Consider the following 19,096-nt stretch of genomic DNA (forward strand, 5'->3'; position numbering starts at 1 on the left):
TCTCTCTCTCTGTCTCTCTGTCTCTCTCTCTTTGACACCATTAGAGAAGTAGCACAACCCTCCTCTCCTCTCTTATCTTCTCCTCTCTTCTCTTCTCTTCTCTTCTCTTCTCTTCTCTTCTCTTCTCTTCTCTTCTCTTCTCTTCTCTTCTCTTCTCTTCTCTTCTCTTCTCTTCTCTTCTCTTCTCTTCTCTTCTCTTCTCTTCTCTCATCTTCTCCTCTCCTCTCTTCTCTTCTCTTCTCTTCTCTTCTCTTCTCTTCTCTTCTCTTCTCTTCTCTTCTCTTCTCTTCTCTTCTCTTCTCTTCTCTTCTCTTCTCTTCTCTTCTCTTCTCTTCTCTTCTCCTCTCCTCTCCTCTCCTCTCCTCTCCTCTCTTCTCTTCTCTTCTCTTCTCTTCTCTTCTCTTCTCTTCTCTTCTCTTCTCTTCTCTTCTCTTCTCTTCTCTTCTCTTCTCTTCTCTTCTCTTCTCTTCTCTTCTCTTCTATTCTCTTCTCCTCTCCTCTCTTCTCCTCTCCTCTCTGTGATTGACAGTGTGTGTGTCTCTGTGTGTGTTTCTGACAGGACTGCAGCAGGACAGCCCTACATGGTCACATAGCCGGAGCTCCTGAGATCAACCGCTGCTGTTTCCCTCAACGTAACCCTGTGTACCGGCCCACCCCACGCTCAGGCAACACCCCCGCTGGAACCAGCCTGGAGAGAGAGAGAGGGAGAGAGGGAGAGGGAGGGAGGGAGGGAGAGGGAGATAGTGAGAGAGAGGGAGGGGGAGGATGTAAAAATAGATGAAGATAAATTAGAGAGAAAAATGGTGAGAGAAAAATAGCAAGTGAAAGCAAAAGGAGCCTGTGGGGAGAGAGACATCTATGATCTGCAGAAAAACGGAGAGAGAGAGAGAGAATAAGAGAGAGTTAGATGGAGAGAAGAGAACGAGGATAAGAGAGAGATAGATGGAGAGAAGAGAGAGAGAATAAGAGAACGAGAGAGGGCTGGATGAAGGAAAAAGAGGGAGACAACAGAGACAATTCTGTCGATCTTGCAACTTCAGGGACCATCGTCACAATTTAATACGAATTTGAGGAGAAGCGGGGCGGCAACAAATCTGTCTAGAGGGCAGTACTGTTCAATCAATGGGAGGTTACTGTATATAAGATAAACATATTATCATAAACGAGTCTATCTTTGACAGAATACTTTATTTATTGGAACTATTTCAAGACTTATAGGACTTGATTCTGTTGATTTTTTTTTTTTAAAGGAAGATTGTACAGTTAAGAGTTGTGTATCTGTCCTGAGTGCCTGTGCAGAGTTCTTGGGTCAGATAGCCTGGGTGTAGCTGGTAGCGTGTCCACAGCGTGTCTCCAGGCTACAGAGGGAATACAGAGTGTTTGACTGTAAGCTGCACAAGTTTTCCACTGTGGAATATTATCTTACCATCTTTGTCTGTGTGCTTTTGGCCGGGAGTCAAGACACTTTGATTTCCAGCAGCTTTCCAGTGCTTTCCATGGCCATTATTTTGGGTTAACACCCCCCCCCCCCCCCCAGCCCTCCCCTGCTCCTTCCCTCCTGGGATCTCCTCTGCTAAACATGTCCTCACAGCTCCTCCCCTGTGGCCCAGATTGGCTGGGAGATCCTGGGACATCAGGAAAGTGAAGGAGTGTTCTCTCAGTTACCTGATCCAGCTGACCCCCTGATCCAGCTGAGTACCTGATCCAGCTGAACCCCTGATCCAGCTGAGTACCTGATCCAGCTGAACCCCTGATCCAGCTGACCCCCTGATCCAGCTGAGTACCTGATCCAGCTGAGTACCTGATCCAGCTGAACACCTGATCCAGCTGAGTACCTGATCCAGCTGAACACCTGATCCAGCTGATCCACCTGATCCACCTGACCCCCTGATCCAGCTGAGTACCTGACCTCCTGATCCAGCTGAGTACCTGACCCCCTGATCCAGCTGAGCACCTGACCTCCTGATCCAGCTGAGCACCTGACCTCCTGATCCAGCTGAGTACCTGACCTCCTGATCCAGCTGAGCACCTGACCCCCTGATCCAGCTGAGCACCTGACCTCCTGATCCAGCTGAGCACCTGACCCCCTGATCCAGCTGAGTACCTGACCCCCTGATCCAGCTGAGCACCTGACCCCCTGATCCAGCTGAGCACCTGACCTCCTGATCCAGCTGGTAAACAAGTGACGCTGCCCCCCCCAAGCATTGCCCACAACAGATACTACCCATGTGCCCTTGAACCCCTGGTTCAAGTACTCCATCATCCACCATAAATCCACCCTCTGGCTTCGTTTGCCAAAAATACTTATTCTGACAAGGACATGTTTCACCACCCAGAGAGCTCGTAGCGGGAAACTATTATTTCTTCTCCAACTATCTGGGGGACTGCTATATCCTATCCAAGATGGCGGCGGGTGTGGCAACATGGCTGCCGTTTGCACGTGCAGCCGCAGTGGGCTGGCTTCCGCTGGCCAAGAAGACGATGCCCAAACCTCCGGTCGATAAGTCCTCCAGATCAGACGAGATCATGTTTGTTAACGTCAGCGGCCAGAGGTTTCAGGTGAGTGGTGGTTTCCTTGTTGTGTCCCATTTGTTAAAGCTACTACAAGGAGAACTTTCAACAAAATACATAATTTTCAGATTGGTTGTGATTACCTTGGTATAATTACAGTAAGAGAGACCGTTGCAGAAACAAATTTGTAGCCTGATTCTCATGATAAGACCACATTTCCCATAAACCCAGTCACTTCCTATTTTGCCATTTGTTCCTGCCCCACTAGCGTGGGCTTTGTTTTGATGATGAGAGGAGACAGTGAATATGCTGTAATGTAAATGTAAATGTAACCGGTCTTATTTGACATGCCCTGAGTGTGCGCTGCGGGCGACATCGCAGACCACTATACCAAGAGGTGAATTCACTTCTTGGTAATGGGTCTGGATGCCTCTGGGGAGTGAGTTTACTTGCAGTACCGCTTAACGTCCACAGCCACTTCACTACACTGTCCATCGTGACTGTGGATAGACACGCGTGACGCGGTACCTCCGTTACACTAGGTACCGCGTGTCTATCCACAGTCACGATGGACAGTGTAGTGAAGTGTGGAGAGCTGGGAGAGTGTGTGTGTGAGAGAGAGAGAGGGGGCGGGGGTGTGAGGCTGTGAGCCCTTGTGTGGGTGAATGTAACATGCTCCTAACGTTTTCTTTCCCCTATTATTTCATGCACACTTTATTAATTGTTTTAAATTATTAAGTTATTTTGTGCATCGCTCTGTTTTGAATTTGATGCAAATTTGCAATGCACGAGGGTCATCCTTTTGTGTTAAATGGCTGCATAAAGCAAGCATTTGTTGACTCTCATGTTGATAAGAGTATTAAAACTTGGAACTTGAAAAAGATCTGTTTAAGGTAGATAATTATTTTTAATGCGATTAATTCGCGATTAATCACAAGTTAACTTTGGACATTCATGCGATTAATCAGATTAAATATTTGAATCGATTGACAGCACTAATATATATATATATATATATATATATATATATATATATATATATATATATATATATATATATATATATATCACAGAGCTTTTAGAAAGGTACAGAATAAAAGTATTGCTTTTCCTCAGAAAACATTATTGATTAATGAATGTATCATTAACCAACAATGATTAAACTTGTTATTGGCCGCCAATCGTTGAACGCCAACAATGAGTATAGGCTACTCATTATTTGCTCGTTATTTCTTTTATTCAATATTTCCATTCATTATCCATCCAGGGAGCCTGGTGTTATTGAATAGTTTTAGGGACCCCTGATTCATTATGCTGTGGTGGGTTATGTCATGGGCCAAATGGACATACAATCTACCAGATGGCAATCAAATAATTGGAATATTCTTTTTGGAATCCCACCGGCCACAGGTAAGAGCAATTTAACGTCAATTTCAGCTTGATTGTGCCTTGTTTTCATAGCCATCGCCCTGATCAGCATATGTTGTTGTACTAACAAATGCCGTTATTGACAATCAATTCACCAGAAACAACCCCCCCCCCCTTTTCATGCATTCATGATGGAACATAATACGCATTTGTATTTTTAATTGTAGCGTGTGTAGGGACAAAATGCCAATGGATTTAGTATAATACACGTCGCAGGCTATTACTAGCCTCCCAGGAATGACCATAGACCGCTCTAAAACCATACTTATATTCACCACGGTATAAAACGGGAATATATTGATGGAAAACTTATTTCTTTTTCACATATTGAACGATAGATACTCGATGTCAAATGGGCCATAGTATTGCATCCATAGCTATAATATAGAATATAGTTATAGCCCTGCAAACAAGGTGACGGACTCCATTGGTTTAATGCGTGGCAGCGCATAGCCATATCCCGGAAACAGCATGGCAGCCAATGAGTTAAAAGAAATGTGCGAGTCCAAAGTGAATGTTGTTGTTTACTACTTCACATATCCCCACATGGAATGCACCTGCCCCGTACCTGGTTCAACTAAGTCGATCAAGAGTCCCATTATCCAGATTCAATTAACCCGATGTTTGAATCCGGGATTTTTCCTGTTCCTCGAACGCTGATTCAGTCTTGTTCATTCGAACCAGACTTGAGACTCAGGATAATTGCGAGCGGCCGCTTCAGTTGAAAAGACAGCAGGTGTCGATAGCAGAAATCCTGATTTCCTAACGGCATTGATTGATTGATTGATTTAAAACTTTATTAACAGATTGTACGGTTCAATAGCCTCGCCGACAAGTTAAATGCATAATCTATAGGCTAATTTTAAGTCCCTCATTACCCCAATCAATCAGATTATATTTCTTTAAACGTGCCTGCTGGCAGTAGGTTTATGGATTGAATAATCAAATGAGATCTTGCTAGCGAAAATAATTTGTTCAACTCTTTCAAAATTAGGATATGGCTCTCTTATCCATTGATGGATGTATGGTGGATGTTTTATTTGTCTGGCACCATGGTGTGATGGATGGTCCTTATGTCTCTCACGCGGACGACCCGCGTTCGAATCCCCGTCTTTTCTAATTTATTTTCTTCTTATTGCAATGTAAATGCTTCAATTTGGTGCACTTTGAGAGCTATATAAAGAATGACATCCTCAATGCATGTAGATTTATAATATTTTAACTTAAAACTAGGCTACTTTTGCGTATAGTCTTAATATTATATTCCAAAAAAATTATATTGGAAACGCGGGGTTTCGAACTAGGGTCGTCCGCTTGACAGGAGTGAGCACTAGCCATTGCACCACTGTGCCAGACGGGATATATCCATTGTGTATCCATCAATACAAGAGACCCGTGTTTCGAATATTTTCTTTTGAATGAAGTTTTATCTCTTTATTCTCAAATGCATTAATGTGACGTCAACGGCTCATTCAATTGCTCAAATCCGTCAAACAGCGCATCTCATTCTCATCAGACATTTTAATCCCAGTTACAATATCACAATAACGTGTGAGTGATGATACAATTCAACAATCCTCAGATTCCTCGTAATTCATAATCCACAAAGACCACAATCCACGCATAGACACTTCAATTTTATGCTTGAATGGAACACAATCCGGGCGCTCCGTTAAGCAAATCTACAACGGAGAATATATGAAACTAATCAGAGCCAAACGGCCGATAGGTTTCATTCATTAAAAATATCCCAGCGGGATTCACATTTGCAATGCGCCGTTATTAAAATAACCACATGCAGCGTGTATCGCGACTCCGAGTGCCGTATATGACGTGCATTATTTTATTTAGGACAAAGTAAATCTATAGGCTGAATATGATTTATTATCAGCATTTAGTTCTATTATTATACATTTCAAAAGCCCCCTCTAGGAAAACGAAGCACAAAAACATAATTCAGGATGGTATAATGGAATCTAGACTGTGAGAAATATTTCAGGAAGCGAGCTGGCATTTCTTTGCGAGGGCGTGGCCATGCAGGTTATCCAGCTAACTGAACTTAACCCTGCTCCGGACCAGGTTCAAACTTTCTGATCTGTTACCATGGTGATTTAGAAAATCCGACTTCGGGGAACAGAAAGGTCTGGCTTAAGTCAAGCTATGCTGGAAATTATCCGGCTAACTCAGTTAGCCAGGTACGGGGAACGGGGCTCTGATGATTGATGATAAATGACATGCTGGTGCTCTAGTGCAACATCTAGTGGCTGAATGTTATCTATAGAACCTTTAATATTTTTGACCTGGCCCTAATTGTTATGCCTGAGTAAGTTTCAAGAATATTTGTTTATGGTTTAAAAATATGTATGGTCTGAAAAACTTCTTAAATGGGAAGAGATTCTCACCAGAGCATTGTTCTGCCATCTGTTGCTGCCGCCGTTGTTGTTGTTGTTGTTGTTGTTGTTGTTGTTGTTGTTGTTGTTGTTGGTGTTGCATTAGAGGCCATTCTTGGCAGCGTTGTTCGGCCGACATCTCAGGTTTGTTGTCGAGATCCTGTTTTTCTTTTGTCAGTGGTCTGCACTTGTCGGCAGCAGTTTTTTTTATCACAGTCAACAAATCAATGATCTGAGTAGGAGGCAGACGGGTGTATCAGAACAATAATATTTCACCTTTTACTGTAAAATCCTTTTAAAAACAGCTGTTGGTGCCGTAATCCCAGTTGGTTCCATGTTGGCTGAGTCATTATTACAGAGCCTGCTGTCAGTCAAGTGTGAGCCCACCGTGAGACTGAGAACAATCTGTTTTCCTTTTGTTGGTGTTGTGTTTGGACAACGTGACGTCCATGGGAAGATGATCGCTAGACCATAAATCTGTCTGTTGACCTTTGACCCTTAGTCTGGCCAGCCAATCACTGGATGGATATTATCCTTTCTGAAACCAACTGCCAACCACTCAACACTATTCTATTCTATTCTATTCTATTCTATTCTATTCTATTCTATTCTATTCTATTCTATTCTATTCTATTCTATTCTATTCAACTCTCTGTCAGGTGGATGAATGTTCTCCTCTACTGAGTTATTATACACAGCACAGTCAAACTGTTCTCACTGCTACGGCACCATCAGAGGCAAATTCAGAAAACGCCACCTGGTTTCTACCCAGAAGACAACACTGTTTCTTCCCCATTTGAGATTCAGTGGTGGCTGGATCACTGACTTTTCAATAGGGTCCAGCTGCAAGTTACCGAACGTATATCGAAAACCCATTTAGACTGTTTCTCAATCCTGTACTGTTTATACTCTGCTCCTGTGTTGTAACCCAACCCCCTCCAATGTACAGTAAATTACCAAGTATGGTTTTGTCAATATTCCAATGTGCAGTTTTGCTTGTACGATGAATAGCATTCTCACATAGTTCCCCTGCCTCTTGTCCAGGTGTGATGCTGCTGTGTGCAGCACATGGGCTATGGCGTCCTCCGTGGACCTGTTGGGGCGGTATGCAAATTGCAGGGGGTCCATGTTGATGGGGAGGGAGGAGCAGATGTAGCCCTTTACTAGCTTCTCAAAGCACTTCATGGCTATGGAGGTGAGAGCTACAGGGCGGTAGTCGTTGAGGCAAGCAGGCTTGGATTTTTTGGGTACAGGGATAATAGTGGACTTCTTCAGGCAGGTGGGGATGACAGCCTGTTCTAAGGACAGGTTAAAGGACGCCATATCCCATGTGCTACACACAGCAGCATCACACCTGGACAAGAGGCAGGGGAACTATGTGAGAATGCTATTCATCGACTACAGCTCGGCATTCAATACCATAGTCCCCTCCATACTCATAGCCAAGCTCAGGGACCTGGGCTTGGGCTATGACCTCTGCCAGTGGGTCTTGGACTTCCTGACTGGCAGACCCCAGGTGGTGAGAGCAGGCAACTGCACCTCCTCATCCATCACCCTCAACATAGGGGCCCCCCAGGGCTGTGTTCTGAGTCCCCTCCTCTACTCCCTGTGCACACACGACTGTGTGGCTCAGCGGAGTAGCAATACAATCGTCAAATTTGCTGACGACACAGTGGTGGTGGGCCTGATCTCTGCCAACGACGAGAGGGCCTACCTGGAAGAGGTCAAGGTCCTGGCGGGATGGTGCCAGGAAAACAGCCTCTCCCTGAACGTCAGCAAAACAAAGGAGATGATTGTGGACTTCAGGAGGTCGGGGGTCAAGGACTACAGCCCCCTCAGCATCGACGGGGCACCGGTTGAGAGAGTCAACAGCTTTAAGTACCTCGGAGCCTACATATCCGAGGACTTGACATGGACCACACACATTAACAGTGTTGTGAAGAAGGCACGACAACGCCTCTACTTCCTCAGGCGCCTAAGGAAGTTCCAAGTCAGCCAGAAGATCCTTAAGAACTTCTACTCATGTACAATAGAGAGCATCTTGACCGGCAACATCACCTCCTGGTTTGGGAATAGCACTGCACAAGACCAAAGCAGACTACAAAGAGTGACACGTTCAGCCGAACGCACAATTGGAGGGGGGCTCCCCACCCTCCAGAACATTTACTACAAGCGTTGCAAGGGCAAGGCTAAGAGAATCATTAAAGACTCCAGTCACCCGAACAACTGCCTCTTTGAACTGCTGCGGTCAGGCAAGCGATACAGGAGTCTCAAGGCGAGCACAGAAAGACTCAGAAGAAGCTTCTATCCCCAGGCCATCAGGCTGCTAAACGAACAATGAATGAACACTACACAACAACAACCACCAAACGCACATAGCACACACATCCACACGCACACACTCACTTTAAACAAACACACTGTAGCACCCACTCCACACACTTATAGCACACACCCACTTTAAACAAACACACTGTAGCACCCACTCCCCACACTTTATATTTATGGATGAAGGATTGCACTACAACTCGTACACCTTACTGTAAATTGTACCTAAAATTGTACCTCATCCCATTTCTGCTTTGCACTAGATAGTACTGTACATTAGTACACTGCATAGTATTGTGTATTGTATATTATATGGTAACTCAGAACATTGTACATATGTCTATACCGAACACTGTGACCTCATTTTCTTCTTCTAAATTCATGCTATATTATGTTATTATGTTATTTGATACTATCTTGTCTAGCACAGTCTCTGGAGCGTAACAGTAAGAAGCATTTTGTATGAAAGTATTCTGTACTTCTGTATGACAACTATTAAAGAACTTGAACTTGAAATATGTCAGTGAATACCGGGGCCAGTTGGTCGGCACAGACTTTTAGGACGCGGCCGGGGATGCCATCCGGACCTGCTGCCTTCCTGATATTCACTTTTTTAAAGGTCCGCCTCACCTCATGCTCTGTTACCCTGAACACTGAGTCTCCATCAGCAGCAGACCCCCCCCCCCCCCCCCCCCATTGCCGTGGCTTGTGGGCTGGTATTGTTATTACCAGCATCAAACCTCGCATAGAAGGTATTGAGGTCATTTGCTAAGGAGATGTCACTGTTCAGTTTGAGGGAGGCGCCTTTGTAGTCTGTCATCGTTTTGAGTTCAATTTTATCCTTGTAGCGCCGTTTGGCCTCTGTCACTGTCCTCCTTACGTTGTATCGCGCCACCTTGTGGTCATTCATGTTGCCTGCCACTAGGCCGTCGTTGTATGCTTTGGTGCGCGCTCTCAGAGCTTCACGGACGGATTTGTCTACCCAGGGTTTTTGATTTGGGTAAACTCTCATTTTGGTAGTGGGGATTGTTTCTTCCACCAAAGTACGAACATAGTCCAGCACTGTCTCCGTGTAGACATGAATGTTATCTGTGTCGCGGAACACGCTCCAGTCTGTGCAGTCAAACGCAGCCTGGAGTGTCTCCTCTGACATCAAATCCCATTTCTGCACCTCTCGCGAGACTACGGGAGTGCTTTTGATTCTCTGTTTGTACTTTGGTGAAAGGAAAATGGACGCGTGATCTGACTTACCAAAGCCACTAGCAGAATGAGCCTTGTATCCACCCTTGAATTGCGTGTAACAGTGATCTAGGATGTTACCGCCTCTGGTGTTACAAGTCACATGCTGATAGAAGTCAGGTAATACCTTTCTCAGATTGGCGCTATTGAAATCACCCACCACTATGATGGCGGCGTTAACGTTCGCTGCCTGGAGTTTGTTTACCTCGTCATGGAGCCTGGAGAGCGCGGCACTATTGCTGGCTTGCGGTGGAATATACACTCCTACAAGGATGATCGCCGTCATGAGTTCTACTGTATACACGTTAGATCTATACACATATCGATTTTTTTGAATGGTGATCAGGAATTGGAATATACCAGTTGGATACCATCTGATGTCAGGTAAGGAATCTATGTTATCAGTGTTAGGATAATCAGACTCGTTTTCATGAAGATATAAGCTTTTTTCTGATATGTGCTCCAGCTGTTTCACTGTAAAATGCATGAGGAAATGAAAACAGCTATTATCAGCGTGCGCCTCGAACGTGCGTGCGTGCACGTATACTATTGATCATCTAGCGTTTATTTGAAAACGATTCATAAATAGGCCGACAAATATCAACGTTCTGGAATATTCCAGTAAAAGGCGATTATCACAGAATGGGCTGTTTTTCACCTAAAAACGGGTGCTTTTCAAAATGCTCTCAAACGGAAATGAAGTGATAAAAAACCAATCTGCCTTGACAACACTGACTGGAAAATTATTCTTTGATAAGCGACGGGCAGATTAGACACATAGCCATAATTTAAAACATAGATTAGGCGATATTAACGTTAACATTGGCGCCGATGGTGGCATTCAAGCACTAAGTCGTGCGCCCCCTGGTGGCACTGAAAGTGTTAATAAAGTTTTCAATCAATCAATCAATCAATCAGACAGCGTTTGCTCTGTTTACCTGTATTCCAATAATGGATTCGTCCATACCTGAGATCCATAGATGTCCCTAGATAAGAGGTTAATGGTGTTACCCAGTGTCTCAAAATACTGAGGATAAGGTGTAACAAATACAAACATAGTTCAGTTATTGGGTTGTAATGCTAAAATGCGTTTCAAATCTAATGGCATTACATAACTATTTACAGCTTTTAGGTAACACAAGTGTTATTGATCTAAGCGATTGTTATTTCAACATGTAAATGCAATAATAAACTGCAGAAGAAATCAGTCGACAGTGTTTTTAGCAATTTGTAAAAAAAAAATTATTTCCATTGCCGAGAACCAGTCCCATGGCCAAATGATGGTTGAAGGCGTTATCTAGAAGAAAGCACAAACATAATTTCTTTTAACGCGGCCAGTACAGCTCTTGTGCATTAATCTCAGTGTCCTGTCAGCGGCAGGCGTGTCCTGTGGCTGGCGGAAGTTGCCAGTGAGCGGATTTCTCCGGGGATGCAGCTGGAGGCTACTCATGCATTACTGCCACTTAGTTGAAAGAGTGATGGGGATCAGTAACCTAATTTCAGAATAAACCAGAGCCTCTAGGTGGTGCTAGACACATGAGAACAGTCAATCACCCCTACATATGTTGTAGAAGAAGACCATCTGACCCACATGGTGTCAGAAAGGTGCTCACTCTATGCATGGTTCTTCTGTTGCAGACATGGAAGAACACGTTGGATCGGTACCCAGACACTCTCCTGGGTTCTTCAGAGAAGGATTTTTTTTTCAATGAGGACACGCAAGAGTATTTCTTTGACCGGGACCCGGAGATGTTTCGGCACATTCTTAACTTCTACCGCACCGGGAAGCTCCACTATCCCCGGCACGAGTGCATCCAGGCCTTCGACGAGGAGCTAGCCTTCTACGGCATCGTACCGGAGATCATTGGGGACTGTTGCATGGAGGTAGGATTGTGAATGAATTAATCTACTTTTTTAGATCATATTGCTTTGATGGCAAGGAGCTACTATATATGGTATTTCTTAAAGGCCTAATCAATAATCTGAACATAAACAAATAGATAGCCCCACCACTAAAAGTAAAAAAATTCAATAAAATAAAAAGTTTTTTGAGTGTTTAAATTCGTCTTTCTCTCTCTCTCTCCTTCCCCCCTCGTTCCTTGCCTCTCTCCGTGGAGGAATACCGGGACAGGAAGAAGGAGAACGAGGAGCGTCTGGCGGAGGACACGGAGGCCGGTGAGTCAGGGGACGCCCCCCTCCCCCCCAACAGCCCGTTGCGCGAGCGTCTGTGGAGGGCCTTCGAGAACCCTCACACCTCTACCATGGCCCTGGTGTTCTACTACGTCACCGGATTTTTCATTGCCGTCTCGGTCATCGCCAATGTGGTGGAGACGGTTCCCTGCCGCCCGCCTAAAGGCAGCGTCAAGGACTTGCCGTGCGGCGAGAAGTACTCACTGGCCTTCTTCTGCATGGACACTGCCTGTGTGCTCATCTTCACCTTTGAGTACCTGATGCGCATGTTCGCTGCGCCAAGCCGTGTGCAGTTCATGCGCTCGGTGATGTCGGTGATCGACGTGGTGGCCATCATGCCATACTACATCGGCCTGGTCATGCCGGAGAACGAGGACGTGAGTGGGGCCTTCGTGACCCTCCGTGTTTTCAGGGTCTTCCGCATCTTCAAGTTCTCGCGCCACTCTGCGGGCCTGCGGATTTTAGGGTACACGCTGCAGAGCTGCGCCTCCGAGCTGGGCTTCCTCCTCTTCTCCCTCACCATGGCCATCATCATCTTCGCCACCATCATGTTCTACGCAGAGAAGGGCACCAAGGGCTCCAGTTTCACCTCCATCCCGGCCTCCTTCTGGTACACCATCGTCACCATGACCACGCTAGGGTGAGTGACACGGCAGTTTCTAATGTCACAGTCTCGGTTGTTGTACCTTGTTCTTCATTTCAGTTCATATCGCTGTCTCTCTTGCTGATGAGGATGGTTTTACACCCTATAGCTTTTAACTTTTCTTATGAATCACATGTTGTCACTGTTGTATGTTGCTAAGGGATATGAAACGATAGTCATCTTCACATTATGCCATCCATCTACAGTACATCCATCTACCATCTTCCTCCTGCCGCCGTGGGCTACATGTAGCAGATTGTGATGTGTTCCCTGTCACACATACATGGAGGTTTTGTAGGATAAATTGTAACATGTCTGTGTGTTGACGCTAACTTGTTAGCAAGAAAGGAATGCACTAAGATAGTTTTTGACTTTGTGGCTCAGGAGGTAGAGCGGTCATCCGGTAAGCGGAAGGTTCCCAGTTCAATTCGGGCTCTTCCCGGTAGCGTGTTGAAGTGTTCTTGAGCAAGAGACTTATTGTAACCCCAATCTTCTCCCAATGAGCAGGTTGGCACATTGCATGGTTGCCTCTGCCTTCGGTGTGTGAATGAACAGGTGAATGTGAGGCATAAGTTGTAAAGCGCTTTGGATAAAAGCACTATATAAATGCAGTCCATTTAGCTAGCTTAGCTAGCATGAAAGAGCTGTGCCCACGCTAGGTCTTAGGTCAGATTGATAACTTCATAACTCATTGGTCTGCTCATCTTGACATCAAGCAGCGTCCTGCGAAGTGGTTGACATGCAGAACCCAATGAGTCTACAAAATGTTGTTGTTACACCTGACCGACAGACCCAGCGAATGCACCGTTCCGACCCCCCCAGTCACTGACCATGGTCAAGTGATTGAAGTTGCGGAATCTTTTATTTTATTTGCACTGGGATGGACACTCTTTATTCAGATGATGTCCATTTCCCTTATCCGTCACACGTAGTATCACTGTAGCTTTACTTGATAATGTGTAGATAAAGGCCCACTCCTAGAGTTTTACATCATAAATCAGGAACATTACGGGACCGTGTTGTTGCCGACTGGTTAAAGACACACTTCTAAAGTTTTTACATCATAAATCATGAACATCACGAAGCAATGAGTAAAGTTACAATGCAAAAACATTTCAATGCTTACCCGTCTGGTCAGAAGAATGGATACAAAAAGGTGTGTTATAAAAAGCTGTTTTATTTAGAAAAAGCAAGTTACAAAAGAGACTTCATTGGAAATGTCCAACTCAGTTAAAAGAAGTATAAAACAAAAACATCTCTTCTCTTAAGATCTCAAAGGCCTAACACAACTTGTGCCTGGTGTCTGCAAGCAAAATCTTCAAATCTGGCTTCTCGAAGGAGGAACAGTCATTTTTATATTGATCCGGCATCATATTTCTATTGGTCTAAAAACAGTGATGTCACAGGGATGTCATTTCACTAGCCAACCAACGTACAATACGTAGTAAGGATGGACTCCTCCCCTTCTAGTCGTTAACAGATTACCTTCTTCTGGGAAAAACCCCATTACATCATTAAAACATGAATGCATGTCTGTTCTGCTTCCTCACTGTAAGGGTTAACTCCCTCACTCCATGGGCCTCTTTCGTTCTGAGACGAGGACGAGGCAGACTGCCGTAATATATAGTACATAGCCCAACACATACTACAGATATATACAGATACACATACATGTATAATACAGTACATATATATATAGTATACAGTGTACACATATATATGCCCATACTTGTACCTATCATTGTCTACTCTACGCAGGGTGTGCCAACCTGCTGTGGAAAGCACCCTGCTCAGAGATGTTTCCAAGGCCATCACCTCCCGGCATTCCGAAGGGGCCCCCTTCATTCTCACTCACCCCAACTCAAGGGGATGCAGACGAGGGAGACTGCTGGCTATATAGTACATGGTCCTAAGGTGTATAAAGAATATACAGCTTATATAAGATACAAGTGTATACAAGTTATACAAGTGTGCACCCGTCATAGAGAGCTGTCTCCTCTGCCACGGATCTTCACATATAGACACCTACAGTAACATATGCCTAGATCTAAAACAGATATATACCATAAATATATGCTTAAACCTTTTACATTCCATAATTGACAGAGAGAACAGGATGTCATTATTAACTAGTGTCACTAGTTGGATGTGACACTTTACAAGATTGTACCCTTGTTCTACCCATAACGTACTGTGCAGGTAGACAGGAAGTGAAGTGAGTCACTGATGTAAGTTACCTGTTGGTAAATCAAGTACAAACAAGGAGCGCCACCCAGTGACCAAAAATGGCACTGTGACCAAAATAATACACATCTTATACACTAAGCTCTAAGGAGTTTTTTACTTTGGTTCTTGTGAACCCTATTGTGAAATATTACACTTGTATCCCCTGTTCCAGGAACAAATAGCCCATGACAGATTTGATCTGTTGCCAAACAATATAATCCAAGTAGTGTTGTCACGATACTGGAATTTTGACTTCGATACGATACCTTGAAAAGTATCGATACTTCGATACCATTTCAATACCAAAAATAAATAAATAATATATATATATATATATATTTTTTTTTACATTTTTTTTTAACAAATGTAGCTTTTGTTGCTGGTTGATTCTCCTCAGCTTCTCTCTGGTACTATAAGAGAAGATAAATATAACACTTTTAAAACCCTTTGTTTATCTTTAGATCACACATTTAAAAATAACTGTTCATCTCACTTCAATCATTTTTATTGCAGAACATGGTATTTTCTCAAGCAGACAGATGTAAACACTGTAATCTGTGTTACATGTACCTGACAAACTGAACTGTTTGTATTACAGTTAGTAACAGTTTCGATTTTTATTTAAAGATAACAAGAGAGAGAGAGAGAGAGAGAGAGAGAGAGAGAGAGAGAGAGAGAGAGAGAGAGAGAGAGAGAGAGAGAGAGAGAGAGAGAGAGACCATGCTCGGAGCATTTAGTAACGTTACATTTTCAACAAGATTGCTGCTATTTAAACACTTCATGGAAACGGGGTAACGTTAACCTTATGTCGACTGTAGTATTGTATGACCTCGACATACCGTTTAAACGTTAACGTTACTCTGTTTCCATGCAGTAATTATAAAGGTGGCCAGCTAAGCTAAGGGAGCTAACGTTAGCTGATAGCTCACCTGTAACGTTACTAACAACGAATCAGCTGTTGATATTATGCGCCATCAGTAGACAACGTATCATGTATTAAACTAGAGTTAATGGTTTAATGCTTCAGTCACAGTGACGTTGAAAGAGCAGCTGTCACGAACCTCTCATTTCTTTATGGAGATCCGCGTTTGGCACTGCTCTGTAACACCGCTTGCAAATAGCATTGGGGCATCTTTCTTTAGCTTGTCCTTCATTGTTTACTTCAAACCCGAAGTACCTCCAAACAGCACTTCTGCTGTTTTCTTTATCCACAAGCACAAGTTGCGGAGGCTCTGCATTTGCCATCTTCAGCTAAAATGTTTGTTTACAAACTGAAGACGGCTCTGTGAGGGGGAGGGCTGAAGAAGGCGGAGGGGCAAGCGTGCTCTGAACAGCGTGTCAACAACTTGCGGTAGAACACTCGCCAGCTGGTACCGATACTGCAGAAAGTATCGGTATTTCGGGAAATTAGTATCAAAACCATTTTAAATATTCAGTATCGATATGTATCGATACTTCGATATTTTTGACAACACTAAATCCAAGTGCTCTATACTAGTCTCATGACGCTATTATAATAGTTGCCAGGGTCATGTTGAACATTGAACACCACCACACATGCTACTCTGAGATGTGTGACCCAAAATGTTCTATACTACTTCAGGTATCCAGACTAGTCAGCATGATAAGGGCTGCTGCTATTTTAAATAGTTGTCTGAGTTTTGGCATACCTTCTACTAAATGTGGAACATGGCATATCCTAGCAGAGTTAAAGAAGCAGGGTGATACTTCCAACATCAAGGCCGATGGCCTCATTTCAGACCTTCAGAGCTCACTATGGCTCAGGGCACGGAGCTATTGCAAAGCTAACTGGCTACACAGTTAGTGCTTCTCAACACACTGAGGGGCGATTTCACAAAGGGATTACACAGATTTTTCTGATGCAATGCCTGTGCAAATAGCCCCAAAACAAACCTTGCTATTCACAAAGCTTGCGCAAAGGGTGAAATACGGTGCTAACTGCGTTGCCATCATCATTGCGTCTCTGTGCGTCGGTGCTATTTGCGGGTAATTAAATGAGGTCATATGGGCGGAGAATATGCCCCTTTCTATGCAAATGAGCATCGTTGCAAAAACACTCCAATTCACAAAGATCGGCGCTAATTGCCATGCACAGTTAAAGTGACTTATTTACGTCTTCAGAGAGTTGGTGGTAACTAAGCGCATTTATAAGGGGTGGCATTGCCAGCATCTCCGGTGATCCGTTGGGTTAGGTAATAATAATCACAATAAAGAGAATAGAACCCGCACACTCATATGCTCCAGAATAAATGTATAACGTTTCGTCAGGTCCATGAGAAGTAAACGCTGGAAACATGGTCAATGAAAAGTTTATTCTGGAGTAGGCTATATGAGAATGCGGGTTCTATTCTCTTAACAAAAAATTCTATACAACTTAATTTCAACTTAATTCCTAAATCTGAAATTATTTTCACTGGCACAGAGTGGCTAAAGATTCAGCACCATGGACAGGTCTGCTCAAACTAATTTCTTTTGGGATGACATGACAAACGATTTGGTACAATCTGGGTGGGAACATTTTAGATGTGATTTTTTTATTCCTACTGTATACATCCCTAGATTGTGTTTTGATATGATAGACAGTTTGGTTTTGTAGCTTATTAATAGGGGTGGGAATCACCAGTTTCATCACAATATGATACGATATTGATTCTTTGGACAACGATACGATATTTGCCGATATCACAAAGTCTGATATGATACGATTCAATTCAGGTGCCTGCAATCGATATGAGACGATATCATATACTCATTTAACACAATCTGTAACATTTAGATCAACAAAAAAAAAGCAACAAAAATATAATTTGACATTTTTATTTTTGAGCTCTTCCAGACATTTAAATAAAAAACAATCTATTATATACCTCCTGTTCACTGTAAAGTGGCATGTTTTGATATATTGAGCTTTAAACTTGAAATAACTTTAAGTTCCATTTTTTGGAACTCACAACACACAACACACAACCTAAAACCCCTCCCTCCCTACCTCCCTCTCCCAAACCGTTCCTACAACATTTTTTTTATGTTGCATTATCATGTATACATTTATTATGTATTATATTTTTTATGTTTTAAATATCAACATTATCTGGCCATCCTCAGTAAATACTATCAAACTCCTCTGACCTCATCTGGTCTTTCCAAAGACCAGAGATGGGACGCTAACATGCGCATGCACACACACACATACAGTTAGAATGGATCATAGCAGACTTAATGATTTTAGAATATTTCAGCTAATGAAGTTAAATGTATATTATCATCAACTATCCAGTTGGTTTTTATAGTGTAATGTTTTGCTACTTATAATCATTGAACGTAGAGAGGGGGACAGAGAGCCTCCGCCCCCCCCCCCCCCCTTTCCTCATGAATGGAACTTCGCTGTTTTCTCTGTGCCTCTGAGCAGGGTTAGCTTAGCTTAGTTTGCGTTAGGCATACAGGAATGGCGAGGATGCAAAGCATGTTAGATGCATTGGACCCGTTGTGGGGAGAAAAACAGGGACTTATTTCAGGTCGCAAAATGCGACCAAATAGGCGCCCTGCTGTAATGTCTTCACACACAGGCGTTTCCCATTCTGTTGTTGTTGGTCGTATAGCCACCCCGCTAACCTGACTCTGCCAGATGGTTTGTTTTCACATCTCAGATGATGATCTTGCGCGAATCCAGCTGCCGGAGCTGCGCTTGGGCGTAAATGACACTTGCCACAGGATTTATATATCGATATGAACCGATCTTTTTACGTTGCATCGATCCTATTGGATCATTGATAATTAGATCGATGTATCGATCTGGATCGATGTATCGTCCCACCCCTACTTATTAGTGGTTAACGAAAACAGAGTTTTCGCAAAGTAAGTCTCCTGCTATAGTCAACCTTCTTACGCTGAGCTATATGGCATTCACCTGTAGGGGGTAGGTGCGCGAAAGTTACCATATAGATCAGCGTAGGAAGGTCCGATCGACTCAAGGTTTATCTCTACGTGTTCAGGAGACTCAGGTGCATATAAATGTGATCATGGTCATGTCTCTAGTACCCCCACAACCCGACATACGAGCGGATCTATGAAGGGGAGCAATATATGGCAGGATACTTATTTTGAGAAAACTCAGTTTCCG

At 43.6% G+C, this 19,096-nt stretch overlaps 1 protein-coding gene across 1 annotated transcript in view; it reads left to right on the top strand.

Moving 5' to 3' along the window:
• Nucleotides 1-2,403: 2,403 nt before the first annotated feature.
• kcnd1 (potassium voltage-gated channel, Shal-related subfamily, member 1) overlaps nucleotides 2,404-19,096 on the top strand; it is a gene marked incomplete at both ends in the record, with an annotated part of 240,342 nt that continues 223,649 nt past the window's right edge. Inside the window, 3 exons of the mRNA XM_084333253.1 lie at nucleotides 2,404-2,559; nucleotides 11,535-11,780; nucleotides 12,014-12,726. Coding sequence (XP_084189379.1) covers nucleotides 2,404-2,559; nucleotides 11,535-11,780; nucleotides 12,014-12,726 — 1,115 coding nt within the window. The remainder of the gene's footprint in view (nucleotides 2,560-11,534; nucleotides 11,781-12,013; nucleotides 12,727-19,096) is intronic.

The sequence above is a fragment of the Notolepis coatsorum genome (assembly GCF_963971535.1).
Source record: "Notolepis coatsorum genome assembly, chromosome: 17".
In the NCBI taxonomy this organism is placed as follows: Eukaryota; Metazoa; Chordata; class Actinopteri; order Aulopiformes; family Paralepididae; genus Notolepis; species Notolepis coatsorum.